This window comes from Amblyraja radiata, chromosome 22, assembly GCF_010909765.2.
Source record: "Amblyraja radiata isolate CabotCenter1 chromosome 22, sAmbRad1.1.pri, whole genome shotgun sequence".
Classification (NCBI taxonomy): Eukaryota; Metazoa; Chordata; class Chondrichthyes; order Rajiformes; family Rajidae; genus Amblyraja; species Amblyraja radiata.
In genome coordinates, this window is record NC_045977.1 from 18,507,541 (window position 1) to 18,522,579 (window position 15,039).

Below are 15,039 nucleotides of genomic sequence, written 5' to 3' on the forward strand. Positions count from 1 at the left end.
ATTTATATACTTGGGGTAATTTACAGTGACTAGTTTAGATTGGCATCATGGTTAGCGCAGACATGGTAAGGCCTGTTCCCGTACTGTATTGTGCTATGTTAATTTTGGCTGAGAAAAGATGTTTGTATCCAGGTCTGTTGGAGTAAAAAGCTTTATAAATTTCAGGGGAAACAGTGATATTGTTCACTTGCACACTTAATTTCACTATTAAGAGCACATGAGGGGAAAATCGATTTTTTAAGAAACGGACACTTTCAGACACGACTATTGCCAACTTTGCAAATAATTTTTGTATCATATTCTGCATATTTACATTTTTGCAAGAATTAAACCATATTCAACAACCTGTGACATTACATGAAAATCATTTAAAACACATTTTAATTGCAATCAGTAGACAATTCATATCTCTACGTATCCAGCAGAAATGAGACTAAGAATTTACACTATTTTGTTTCTAATCAATGTGACAAACTTAAATGGGTCACTGAATCAAAAGAGACTCACTTTAATAATTGTATGGTGGAATCTCACTTAACTCAAAATCCTATTACTTGAAGGTGGGGGTGTACATGTATGTGAGAGAGCAAGTGAAACGGGAAAAAAATACACTAAGTACCGGTGTATCTCAGCGGGTCAGGAGCATCTTTGGAGAATGTGGTTAGGATGTTTTCCAGATGTTCAAATGCACAAATGAATGACAGATCTTTGTATAATCAGTAAATATGCAAGTGAGGAAATTAAATGAAATTATTTCACTGAAGGCTAGTTTTTAATATATTGAGTTGGAGTCATTTAAACAATTTTTTTTCTGCAGAAGGGTCCAACCTGGTTGGTCAGAAAAAAGTAGATTAAAGGACTCCAAACCAAAATATCTTTATAACATACACAAAGGAAAAATCATTGTCAGTTATGGAACTGAAAATAAATTTACAAACACTAGCCCTTAGTGAAATAATTACATTTCATTTCCTCTCTTGCTTATTTGTCAGTTATATAAAATCTGCCATTCAGTGATGCATCTGATGGAATGATTTAAAAGAAAGCAAAAGAGCCGGACGGAGTTCATAGAGAGAAACTGCTCCCATTGGAAGTAAAGTCAAGAATGGGAGGACATAGGATGAAGGTGTCTTGCAAAAAAACACGTTAAAAATATTTTGTTTAAGAAATCACGTTAAGTGGTTAACATCAGGATCAGCATTTGAGATGGGGGTGGCGGAATATTTAATCATGCTGGTCAAAATGTAACTGGATCCGTACTTCAAAGGAAAAATACATGCAAGTTAATGGTATGGCAACGGAGTGAATCCTTTGGATTGCTCTTGCATATAATCACATGGGCTCGAGGGGCAGAATGGCCTCCTTCCATGCTGAAAATGCAATTCTGTGAATTAATTAAGGCCTTGCATAGAGTGAAAAGATTTTGTTGCATGCTATCTAGTAATAAAAGACTATACATGATTATAATCAAGCTGCCCACAGAGTACAGATAAAGGATAATGGGCACAACATTTAGTGCAAAATAAAAGATGGTCCAAAGGTCTCTGATGAGGTAGATAGAGAACCTCTGCACTCTGGCTGGTGAGAGAAAGGTTCAGTTGCCTGAACTTCCACATCAAAGATCAACAATCTATCACGGTATTGAATCAATTCACAGATCACGCAGTGCATTGCTGTCTGGGATAGAAATTCCAGAGATTCTTGAGACTGTTAGGTTCGCAATGGAAAAATTACAAGCACAGTTCATATTCACAGGATCTCAGTGCTCCAATAGCATATAAGTAGACAGAAGAATGCTCAGTCTGATGTTTCCTAGATCAACATTTCTGCTAAGGTTCACTGACAAACCCATTACACGAATAATAAAAACCTGGTGCCTTTAAGGTGTTAAAGGAACCCAACACCTTAAACCAAGAGATGGGGAACAGAAGATTAAAATTAATTTTAATTTAGAGATGCCCACTGAATACCCACGACCATCGATGAGCCATTCACTCCCGGCGTGGGGGGACCGCCGTGAGTGGGGGAAAGAGGGGAAGAACAATGGTGGACCCGGCGAGGGGGGACCACCGTGAGGGGGAAGGGGACCTCCATGAGGGGGGGGGGGGGAACAAAACCGGCGCAGTCACAGGGAGAACTACAGGGGGTACAGGCAATCTCTGCACAGACAGCACCCGAGGTCAGGATCAAACCCAGGTTTCTGCCGCTGTGAGATAGCAGCTTTACCAGCTGTGCCACTTGCAAGACTTAAATCTTTTTGAACTATCAATGGTATTTTCCGATATTAGTTGTGTGAATAGAATCTATTGATTATAAAGTATGTGATAATACATAAAGTTTGTCAAACATGAGCTCTTTATGAAATATTTTAAGAGTTGCAGATTTTACATAGTGTTTCTTTTTCAAACTGATCTATCAGCAATACAATATCAAAATATGATATACAATTTAACAGAGAGACAATATGCTAGTTTAAAAATCACAATAAGTTGTTGCAAGGCTTGAAGGCTGTTGCCACTTGGCTTTTCTGGTTTTAATGGTCTATTTAACAGACAGCCCAAGGCTTCTGAACTTGCCCAATGTACTTTGAAAAGCCAATCAACCATTACACATTACCTTGTTGGATTAATTAGGGCTCCCAACAGTATAATTCCTGTAATCTTAGATAAATTGATAGTTTTGCTTTACTAAAGTCAGAAATATGGTAATACTACAACCTTCCCTTTCGATATTTCGATTAAGTGGAAAAAAGAAATTCCTACCCAACAACCAACTTCACAAAGCAAATTTCTCTATATGAACTTGTATTCAATATTTCCATCCTAAATTGACAGAAAGACACAAAATGCTAGAGTAACTCAGCGGATCAGGCAGCATAATTGATGTTGTTTTTGTGTCTTTCATTGATGTAAACTAACCCGTAATTCCTTGTGTAGGAAAGAACTGCAGATGCTGGTTTAAATCGAAGGTTTGAAGAAGGGTCTCGACCCGAAACGAAACCCATTCCTTCTCTCCTGAGATGCTGCCGGTTCCACTGAGTTACTCCAGCATTTTGTGTCTATCTGCAATTCTTTGTTACTAAATGGACTTTCACCTGATCAGGTTTTTGAATGATACAGGAGAGGAAACGAATGTTCTTGAAGATTATAGTTCATGTATCTATGCAGCTTTACAGTATGGAAATGAGCCCTTCAGCCCACCATGTCAATGATGACCTTTGTGTCCATCTACACAAATCCCATTTGGCCACCTTCAGACCACATAGCTCTATGCCTTTACATAGAACATAGGTCAGTACAGCACAGGAGCAGGCCCTTCAGCCCACAATGTCCATGTCAAATATGATGCCAAGTTAAGCTAATCTCCTCTGCCTGCATACAATTTGCTTCATTCCCTGCAAATCCATGTGCCTACAAGTACAGCACAGGAGCAGGAACATTTTCCCACAATGTCTGTGCTAAACATGATAAGTTAATCTCCTCTGCCTCCACACAATTCATATTCCTTCAAATCCATGTGCCTATCTTAGCCTCTTAAATGCCACTATCGTATCTGCATCCACCTCTACCCCAGCAGCATTAAAACCTTTTTCCCCGTCAAAGTGCCCACTAAAGATGGTCCTCAGCCTTTCCCTAATGCATTATTTCGTTGATATTACAATAACATGCCTTTATATTGTAGAATTGACCTTAAAATGTACCAAGATACTTTATTAATTATGCAAGGAGATATCTAGGTAATTGACCAAAAAAGGAAGGTTTAAGAATGTTTAAGGCATTTAGATCAGCACTTAGATATGCAAGGAGTGGAGAGGAATGGACCAAGGGTCAAGAGTGTTTTATTGTCATATGTCCCGGACAGAACAATGAAATTCTTACTTGCTGCAGTACAACAGAATATGTAAACATTGTACATAAAGGGGAAAAAAAAAGAAAAAGTTCAATAAATAACAAATATAGCGCAAATATAGTGACCATGTGCGAGCAGAGGGGACTAGTTTAACTTGGCATTATGTTCAGCATTGAGGCCGATAGGGTCTGTTCCTCTGCTGTTTCTATGTTCCATGCATTAAGTAACGTAGAAAAGGAGTGAAAAGTAATAAAAAAGACACACGTTTATATAAAAACCTTCCATTAATCTTTCTGTACTTTATAGTCAATTAAATATTTTGAACTGCAGCAATGCAGAAAAGATTGCAGCTCTCACAAAGACAGTATTGTGGTCATGGCGGGGGAGGGAGAGGAGAGAGGGGGGGGAGAGGAGAGAGAGGGGAAGGAGAGGAGAGAGGGGAAGGAGAGGAGAGAGGGGAAGGAGAGGAGAGGGGGGAGGGAGAGGAGAGGAGAGGGAGAGGAGAGGGAGAGGAGAGGAGAGGGAGAGGAGAGGAGAGGAGAGGGGGGAGGGAGAGAGAGGAAGAGAAAGAGAGAGAGTTGGGGGGGGGGGGGGGGAGCTGGGTCGTCTGCCGCCTCAGACACTGAACCCCAAAGATAATAGAGCGGATCTTTGCTGATCCCGGCCGCACCGACAGACACACGGCGTCTGGGGACTTTTTCCAGACAGTCGCGGCCCGTCCGACCGCAGAGCCTCCCCTGAGGTTGATAACAACAAACCGTGAACGCTTTTCTGCACGGATCGCCTTACCCGCAAGCATCCACGGTTGACATTTTGAAACCTCCTCGTCCGCCAACTGTCCCAAATTTCGAGGAACTAGCCGACAGTTCGCGCCGCGCACGCGCGGTCCTCGCGGTGCACTCTGGGGGTTGGAGTCCATCCACCCGCGTCACCGCGCAGGCAGCGGAGTTTTGGACTACAACTCCCACAACGCCGTGCGCGGCATGTCCCGCCTCCGGACATGGACGTTCTAGTCCCGCCTCCACCCGCTGCAGATTGGATGGAATTGAGTCGGACTATTGGCGGCATCTGATGCTGATTGGCCACCTCGGACGTTAGTTACAGGTCCCTCCAATGGGCACGCGGCAGACGCGGCGTTTGGCTGTTGGCGACGGCGCCTTTGCCGGACGAGGAAGGTCGAGCGTCCTTTTGGAGAGAGACGGTGTGGTGAGAGGTTGGTTGTGTAGGTCACTCTTTATTCTGAATAAAAGATCGTTTTTGAGCGAAATTCTTGTTAAATTTGGGGGGGGGGGGAAGTAAAATAATAGGAAATGTTGTACATATGCTTTATTAGAAATCCAGCAAGCGGAAGTTTTGTATAAATGCTTTATCCTGAATAAAGTTTATTTCGAATCTAAAATAGAAATACTTTTTACACGTCTTTTGTTTTGCACTTATACTTTTTGTGAATAATAAGTGCATTTTTGCTTTTTTAAATTGGTACGTTTTTTGTTTTCTATGTTTTGTATCCGATAATTTTAAAATATATAATTGTGTGCGTGGTTAAAATTTGGTAGTATTTAATATATTGACACTGAGAATGTGTTAATAGTTTTGCACGTTTTTTGTTTTGTATACATCTTATCACGTATATATAAAGTGTATCTTGGGAAATAAATATGCACGGGGTTAGTCGCGGGTGAAAAAATGTAATAAACCATGTGTGTTACTAGCTTCACTCTCGGTAATGGCGTTCCTTACATAGTTGCAGCAAAATGTAATTTTGATTATTCTTTAAAGAAAGTTCTCCGCCGAGAGTTGGGCCTTGCCCTGATTGCAGGCCGGCGCCACATGGCTCATTTCATTAGACGTGGGTTTATTGCATCCTATAACAAAGCGCCCCTTTCGGCCCACCTCCTCCCTGCTGGCCTTCATACAACGACCCCATTTGTCTTTATTTATCTCGCTCCTTGTATTTTGTTATTGTTTCTGCTTCCATCTTGGGCAGCTCGTGGCAGATATTACTGTCCTCTGATAAAAATCGTTATTGTCGTGTGCATATTACCCTATCAGCGAAAATATTACATATATACATGAAGAAACCATCCATAGTGTGTATAGATATAGGATAAGGGTATAACGTTTAGTGCAGGAAACAGTCTTATTCAAGATAGCCTGATGTTTCCAATGAGGTAGATGGTAGGTTAGAACCATTTGCTATTTGGTGAGAACAATTCAGTTAGTTTGGGGAACATTTGTTGCTGGCTTGGTTTGTCCTGGTCTTTTTCTTTCCCTCCCACAACCAACACCATCTGGGCCCAACCTGAAAGGTTACCTAAGATAGATGCAGCCATAGGTCACCTATTAGTTTACTCTAGAGATGCTGCCTCACGACTCCAGCATTTTGTGTATCTTTGGTACTGGGGGGGGGAAGTCTGAAGAAGGGTTCTGAGATGCCCTACTCCAGCATTCTGTCTTTTGATAGAGCATGGTGTGTGGCACAGTGGTAGAATTGTTGCCTTGCAGCACCAGAGACTCGTGTTTGATCCTGACTGGGGGGGGGGGGGGGATTGCATATAAGGTAATTGGGTCAAAGGGCGTTAACACACGAAACGCGTACTTTCACACCTATTTAAAAACTGCTGAAATGGTCGATTTTTGCACTGTAAATAATTGTGGAGGGTGACTGAGCGTTCTGAACCAAATGCTGTAGTATCTTTGCTCTGAACCCGAGCACCAAGGTGTAAGCGGCCGAAGGAGCGCATCCCTCGGAACAGCCCCCACTCTTCCCCTGGGGTCAGCACTGTCCGGCCACGACCACCCGTCTCCCCGTGCGGCAGCACTGTCACGGGCTGCGGGTCGGCAGCGTCCACACACGGGGGCCGCGGCTCTGGGCAGCGTCCACACGGGGACGAAAACCTGGCAATGTCCCTGTCAGTTGCAGCGAAGTTGGGGACAGTCTGGTCCCTCCATCCACCCAGAACCACTGACCGCACTGTACCGGCAGCCTGACTCCTTCCCCCCCCCCCCCCCCCCCCAATGTGGAGTCCAGATGCTGGGACTCCCCCGCTATACTGGCAGCCATAGTAAGTGCTTACCGCTGATGTTCACCGCTTGTACTCCAGTAGGTGTTGCGTGACAACAGCACGGGTTGTGACCTCGAAAATTAAATGATAGCATTGTAGTTGTGGGTGGGCCCCCTTTGTCTCGTGGCAACCAGTATTTTTAGACCCATTCCGCCACTAAGATGGTGTGGGGATTGGTGCATTGTTGTGTTAAATACAGGGAGAATGTTTAAGTGTTTCAGCAAAGAAGAGGTGTTGCAGGATGTTGCCTGGAATGGGCAGCAATAGATATGAGGAGATTGGATAGGGTAGGTTATTCTCATTGTAGAAGGCTTAAATCTGACTGGTGGTTTATAAAAATTGATGGTCAGAGGTAGGGTAGATGGTTGGTCTTGACCAGGGCAAGAAGATCTAGAACCACAGGTTTAAGGTGAGGGGAGAATTTTATGGAGATTCATGGGTTAAGTTTGATAAGGTGATAATTATGTGGGACAGGCTGCCAGAGGCGGTAGTTGAGGCAGATACAAAATTTAAACCCCAAGTGCTGGGTGAACTCGGCCTGCCAGGGAGCGTCTGGAGGGAATGGATAGGTCATGTTTGAGGTGCAACTGTTTGTGTTTGGGTAGGAAAGGTGAAGGGAGATGGGTTCAGCATAGATAGGTGTGGGCGAGGGAGGCCTGTTTATAATGCTATTGAATTCTGACAACTTTTGAACATGACAGTTTACCACAGGGGGTCAGCACTGCCCCAACTAAATCTGTAAGCCATGCTGCCATCCGATAGTCAGATTTCTTTCAACAGCATAATAGTCAAGGCGTTTTATTGTCATATATCCCGATACAGATCAATTAAATTCTTACGGATCGTGGCACAGCAGATATGTAAGTCTAGTGCTTTGTTAACGCCATAATATGAAAAACGAACAACTGTTCAATGTGTGTTTGTTAATTAGTTAAGCGGCTGTCCCACTGTACGAGCTAATTCAAGAGTTCTGAGTTTTCCCTGATTCGAACTAGGAGAATTACGGTAATAGCCGCTTGTAACTACTCAGGGCTCTCGTGGACATTTTTCAACATGTTGAGAAAATCTTCACGAGCTTTCCACGTTTCCGAGTACCTGTCGTTAGCGTTACGAGCCGCTAAGAGACGTCCCGAGACCCAACGTAGCCGCTACATACATTCTACGTGCTTACCCCGAGTTTGATTTTTTTTAAACTCGGGAGCTCTTGAATTAGCTCGTACAGTGGGACAGCCCCTTTAATGTTTATTGTCACGTGTACCGAGGTACAGTGAAAAGCTTTTGTTGCATGAAAACCAGCCGGTGGAAAGACTACTCAAGCCATTCAGTGTACAGATACAGGATAAAGCTTTAGTGCAAAGTATGTATGTATCGGGATTCTTCAATGTGTCTATTTTTGTGTCCCGATACTTTAATGCCGTATAGACGGAAAATCCATTATCTTGTGCTATTTCTTTTTCTATAGTGTTAATAAACATAATCCTGATAATAAAGATAAAACCCTAGAGGAATAAAGTGTTATACACGTAAAAATTCCAGTCATATTTATTTGATGGGGGATCTATCATGAAAATACACTTAAATGCGAGGTATTATTCACAAATCTTTTTCACCCTTCAAAGTATGCCTCTTGATAAAATTATAGATCTTACTGTTTTTTTCGAAAAATTCTTGTCCAACCGATTTGAGTCATACCGTTGCCAACCATGTAGTGCCATCTATAGGGAGGTTGCATGTAAGGTCAAAGGGCGTTGCGCACGGAGCTGCTCAATCCTTCTGGAGGACATGGCAGCCTCTGGCAAGCACTGTTAACACACGAAACGTGTACTTATCTGTTTAAAAACTGCCGAACGTCATTTTTTTTGCGCTGTAAATAATTGTGGAGGGTGATTGAGCGCTCTGAACCAAATGCTGTAGTATTTTTGTTCTGAACCCGAGCACCACTCCCTGGTCAGCGGGGGGGGTTCGGGAGCCCCCAGACAACAGAGGGGGATGACTGAATTTTGGAGCCTTCCCTCGACCGCACATTTCACTGTACCAATTTCTACATGTGGCAAATAAATGTATCTTGTACACTGTCACGGGCATCGCCTTCCAGCGAGCCCATGCTGGGCTAAAGGTTTGGGCCATCATGTCAGTGGCGCTCATCTCCGTCACATTACCCCTGATATCCCGTGTAATGGATATGACAAGCAGTGAAACTGATAGGACTCTCAATCATGTTTGTATAATTTAGTCCATGTTTTGTTTAGTATTCATTAAAGTTTGTTCTTATAATTCCTTTAGTTTGGTCAGAACCAGACCAGGCATCTTTTTTTTGTTTATTTGTTTTAAAGCCAACCAGTGTTTAGTCAATTTTTATGTATGCATTGCTGAAACAAAAAAGGCCAAAAGACTTGGACCAAGTCGCATTTCCATACAAACATTCTGAATTTTAGTAAACATTCTTCATGTTCTCCACCATAACCGAAGATTAATTTGGTGAAAAGGGAATGACATTTGGATTAATATTCTACCAAGTACTCAAGTTTGAGTGCCTAGACTTGTGCCAAGTCTTGTTCATTTAATTCTAGCAAGTTATTAAAGTAAGTTTGCAATTTTGATATATTACAGAATGCCTCGTACACCAGCAGAACGTGCCAAGAGATATCGTGATCGTCAGAAGAATGACCCAGTGCTGAAAGCGCAGTATTTGGAAAAAGAGCGGAATCGCAAGAAAGCTACCTATGCTCCAATTGCAGAGAGACGTGAGCGGGAACAGAGAAAAATAAGAAGAATTTGGCGCACAAGTTCAAAGCAATACCGTGCTCGTCGCTGTGTCCAGCTTCCAGACAGTCCACCAGTGATTCGAAATGCTGCAAATCTGCGTCCACCAATTCCACGACGACCAGTTGATCAGAGGACCAAAAGAGGCTGTATGAAGGTCAAGAAAGATCTAGTCGATAGACAACTAGAAGCCATGAAGAAACAATTAGAGGAACAAAAAAGACTGGCGGAGAGGTGGAAGACGAGATACAACAGGGTGAAAGAACAGTTGCTTGAGAGGGACAGGATGAAGGATGAATCAATGCAGATGGTAACTGGCTTCTTTAAACTTGAAGACGCCAGCCACTAATACCAGGCATTAGACATGATCACGAGAAACAAGATAGAAGCAGAAACAGCTGTTAAATGACCACTTGACAGTTCTTCATGCAAAGTTCCTGTGAGAAAATCCAATTGTGACAATGCATTGCTCTATGTTCTATAAGATGAGGCCCTGGTGGGTAGTGAAACCAACAATCAGCGACCTACTTGCATGTGTAAGAGATGTGCCAACATGAACCGTATGAATAAGAAACTAGCTGCGGAAAGAGTAACGACTACTGTTGAATCAATGAAGTCAGCCGTTTGCCACGTCCAAAACAAAGCATGTATGTGTATGGCTAGTGTGAAACATCAGCAGTGGGTAACAAAGGAAAAGTGGTTTGGTGATGGAAAATCAACCAATGTAACTGAAAGAGACTTTTAAACTTCCTCTCTCCAGTCCTCACTGGGAAATATGAAGCTGAGCTGAAACACCCCTATACAACATATCGCTTCAACATTTTCCATAAGTATGCAGAGCTTAGAAAGTTGAAGGCTAATCTGGATGGAAAGTCTGTTGTAGGGCACACCGACTTCTCTGAAAATTATGGCTGTAAGTACTCGGAGGAGATCCAAAGTGTTGAGGGAACACTAATCCCCGTTCATATGTTGCTTCCTGTACTCGGCCTTTAACAAACTGTTGGAGCCTGAAGATAGTTTCAGTCATCGCCATCACGTGGCATTCCCATCACGCTGAGTCATATCCGTCACGTATTTTATGCTCGTAATATAAAATAATACAACATTGCCCGTAATTATTTATTGTAATTGATAACACTGATTCTGCCTATTCATCTGAAGTGAATATTGTTTGAGGAAGTTGGTGAAAAGTTACGTGACGGTTACCATTTTTGCTGAAAATCACCACTGTTTTCGTGTGTAAACTGATACAAAGGTTTAAAATCAATGCATTAGACTGAAAAAGTACTTTTTTGGGGGTTTATTTGAAGAAGATACTCTAATTTGAAAGTCTGGGACAAAAAATTGATTTTCTTAAATCAGTTATTTTACAGTGTTGCTCATCATAAAAATGCGATGGATATGACTGAATGCAATGGCCAACCTGGAAAAAGAGGAAAAATTAAATTCTCTAAAAGATTGCGGCAAACATTTTTCCCATAGTAGATCTCTAGAACGTGTATGTGGGACATTCTCATGAGGAACAATAGTTCAAATAATTTAACCGTAACATTTTACCATTTCAGGTATCCTCAAAGGGTGATGACTTTACAGAGATGGGCTGGAAGATGTGTGTTATATGCCTGCAAATTAGCCTGATAAACAGGCTAGAGTTGGTGCCTGATTTCTTCATATGCTGTAAGTTTCTACAATTCTAAATTAGTGTGTATCTAGGGGTAATGTGCTTGTGCCAGGGGTGTTACAACAAAACTAAATTGGCCAAATTAAGATTGCTTGTCTGCCAATCGTGGTTCTTGGATAATCACAGATTTAATTTGACATGTTGAGTCATAGAGTGGTACAGCGTGGAAACCGGCCCAACTTGCCCACACGACCAACATGTCCCAGCTACACTAGTCCCACCTGCCTGTGTTTGGTCCCTATCCCTCCAAACTTGTCCTGTTCATGTACCTGTAACTGCTTCTTAAATGTTGGGATAGTTTCAGCTCTGGCAGCTTGTTCCATAGACCCACCACCCTTTGTGTGAAAAAGTTACCCCTTGCATTTCTATTAAATCTCTTTCCCATGTTATCTAGTCGTTGATTCCCCTACTCTGGGCAAGAGATTATGTGCATCTACCCGTTCTGTTCCTCTCATGATTTTATACACCTCTGTATCCCCTCTTCCGTGCTCCAAAGAATAGAGACCCAGTCTACTCAACCATTCCCTTTAGCTCTGACCTTCTAGTCCAAGGAGTAAATTTGTTGATTCTGGGTTTGTACATTTTTTCTCATTGACCGACTTTGCTTCTGGGATGCCGTTATCTGTTCATCATTAGTTGATCATAAATAAATGAAATAACATTGTTATGTGCTTTTAAAGTTGCTGGGTTAAATGGGCGAAAAAGGTTGAGAGCCCCTGCTCTAGTCCTGACAACATCCTCGTAAATCTTCTCTGAACCCTTTCCAGCTTGACAATTTTCCTATAACATGGACTGAACACAATACTCTAAATGCGTTCTCGCCAATGTCTTGTACAACTGCATCATAACCTCCCAACTTCTATACTCCATACTCTGACTGGTGAAGGCCAATGTGCCAAAAGCCTTTTGACCACCTTATCTACCTGCGACTTGACCTTCAGGGACCCATGCACCTGCACTCCTAGATCCCTCTGTTCTTCTGCACTCTCCAGAGGCCTACCATTCACTGTGTAGGTCTTGCTCTTTTTAGACATCCCAAAATGTTGTTTAATTATCTTGCATTTCAGTTTGGCCAGAGACACTGGTTCAATCCTGACTACGGGTGCTCCAGTTTCCTCCCACATGAGTTAATTGGCTTTGGTAAAGTTGTAAATTGTCCTCAGTGTGTACGATAGTGTACAGGGTAATCGCTGTTGGTGCGGACTTGGTGAACCCCAAGGGCGTGTTTCCTTGCTGTATCTAACTAAACGAATATACGACACCCTATGTAATGCAGCAACTGCCACACCAAAATTCAAGGAACAGATGATGTGGGGGGGGTGCAGTTTAGGAGTATTGAGCCTATGATGAGACATTCTATTTCTGACATCTCCACTGAAAGTGTTGCATTTAGCAATGCTTGATTACACACTTGTGGCTGAGGCTCTGCTTTAAAATGGGCTGATTCACTGCTTCATTGTTGCTGATTCACTGCTGCTGACACAGGTATGTAATTTCAGGTTGCCATTGCCAACGAGACAGGCCACCACGTGAGCAACATTTGATAAACTGGTAAGTATTTGGTAGTTGGACGATTTTAAATCGGTTTAATGATGAAAGTTTAGAGACTGGCAGCATCTGTGGAGAATAGTTGAATGTTTCAGGTTGGGAATCCTTCATTAAGAAATGTAGACTCCCTTCATTCCTATCTTCACTCTCCTTGTATCCTTGCAATTCCCTCTCTGCTCATCAATATGGCAGAACGGTGGCGCAGAGCTGTCTACATTCTCTCTGTAACTGCATGGGTTTTGCCCGGGTCCTCTGGTTTCCTCCCGCACTCTTAAGACGTACAGGTTAATTGGCTTTGGTATAGACTACCAATTGTCCCTAGTGTGTTGGATAGTGTTAGTGAACGGAGTGATTGCTGGTCGGAGTGGACTGTAGGGTCCGTTTCTGTACTATCTCGAACCGGAACTACATGATTGCAATGGAATCATCCATGTACAGATACACGATAAAGTGAATAACGTTTAGTGCAAGTTAAAGTTCAGTAAAGGCCAGTTGAAGATTGTCTCCATTGTGGTTGTAACTGAATATATTGATGGCCGATATGTTGTACATCGTATTTTGGAGACACTCTTCAGCCCACTGAGTCAATGCCGATCATTGATCACTCATTCACATTAGTTTCATTTAATCCCATTTTCTACACTGGGGGAGGGATGTCAGTTCGCTGAAACATCCAGATGGAGGTGACAGCTAGAGGGCGTGCAGCAGCCTGACTTTAGAAATTGCAGCGGCCTTAGAAAATAATTTCACTGTTTTGCACGTGACAATAAAGCACTGTTGAACCATTGCTGCATGTGTGCGCTTGAGGTGCCTATTGTATTTGACGTGTCTCTTGTTGCATTAGTCCAGGAATCTGCAACATTTTATATTTAATTAGTCAATGTTGACTATTGCATAGCTCCTGAGCCCATGATGAGCCTTTCCTTCTGACACCTCAAATGAGTTGCATAAGCAATACTTGATTATACTATCTGGCTGAGGCTCTTGCATCTTTTATCTGCTGTTTGAATTGAGAATGTGATGGCACCGACCTGATTGACACTTTTACTATTGCAGATGTTGCTTGGGTGATCTCCGAAATTTGGTACAGCAAGTTTGAAGAAGGGCCCCGACCCGAAACATCGCCTGTTCATTCCGGTGTGTGACTTGCTGAGTTCTTCCAGTGTGTTTTGGTACAGCCAACTGGTGGTTTGTTCATATGTCATTAGGAGCAGAATTGGGCCATTCAGCCAGCCCATCAAGCATAGCTGATCTACCATTCCTCAACCCCATTCTCCCGTCTTCTCCCCATAACCCGTACTAATCAAGAATCTGTTAAACTGTTCAACACGTTTGATTTTTGTACTTGACATTAAAGAAAATCTGGTCTAATTTACTGTTTAGCCTTGCCTGCGTACGCTGCTTTTGTTTAGTACTGTTATCTACCATTTCAGACAGCACAGGGAAGAAACATGCCAGTCAGTCTTCTCAATGTAAATTATCTCCTGCCTTGTATTTATTGACCATTGCAGCTTCTGTAAGTTAATTTCAATAATTGTAGTCCAATTAATAGTTGACCTATTGAGATTTATGAAATAATTTCTGCCTCTATAAAAGTGTCGTCTTGCCTTTAGGGCTCTGGTTTAATTTGATGTTACCCTCAGAATTTCACTCAAAGGTACACTTAATGCCTGATTTCAAGATACAGCACAGAAACAGTCTACCAAATCCATGCTGACCTTCAATTCTGTTATTACACATGTTGAGGCAATTAATCTTCCAACCCATCTTTGGGAATAAACTGGAGCACCCAATGAAAACTGTATGCACTTAAATTGTTAAGAATAGAAGCATGAAAGTTTTTCACATTCCATTTATCTACATTGGATGGTCCAATTGTGATTATGTATTGATCTTTTCCACTGATTTGTTTGCACACAAGTTTTCCACTACCATGGTATACATGACAATAAACTAGAATTCAAAAAGTGAAGCTATTCAGCCCCAGTGTTGGCTCCACCATAATCTAATTTAATAATGCTTTCCTGAATTAACTAGTCTCACAATTTACTGACATCTTGTGTATAATTTGCAATTTAACTAGCTCAACAGGAAGCTTCACAAGAGTCTAAAGGGTCCTTATCCGAAATGTCA

General features: G+C 42.2%; 2 protein-coding genes and 2 non-coding genes across 4 annotated transcripts in view; 3 read left to right on the forward strand and 1 right to left on the reverse strand.

Annotated features, from left to right (window-relative positions):
- The window catches only part of traf7 (TNF receptor associated factor 7), a 71,233-nt gene extending 66,511 nt beyond the window's left edge, over positions 1-4,722 (reverse strand). The window contains exon 1 of the mRNA XM_033040516.1: positions 4,639-4,722. The gene's annotated coding sequence lies outside the window, so the exon portion shown is untranslated. The remainder of the gene's footprint in view (positions 1-4,638) is intronic.
- Positions 4,723-4,990: 268 nt separating this feature from the next.
- Positions 4,991-14,286, forward strand: LOC116985651. Its single transcript, XM_033040519.1, has 5 exons — positions 4,991-5,062; positions 9,525-9,987; positions 11,243-11,354; positions 12,858-12,909; positions 13,963-14,286. Coding segments are annotated over exons 2-5 (627 nt in total). The 5' UTR covers positions 4,991-5,062; position 9,525; the 3' UTR covers positions 13,964-14,286.
- Positions 12,697-12,784, forward strand: LOC116986041. The gene has a single exon (XR_004415396.1). It is a non-coding gene; the product is annotated as a small nucleolar RNA SNORD60 (small nucleolar RNA).
- On the forward strand, positions 13,811-13,890 carry LOC116986040. Its single transcript, XR_004415395.1, has one exon. It is a non-coding gene; the product is annotated as a small nucleolar RNA SNORD60 (small nucleolar RNA).
- Positions 14,287-15,039: the final 753 nt, after the last annotated feature.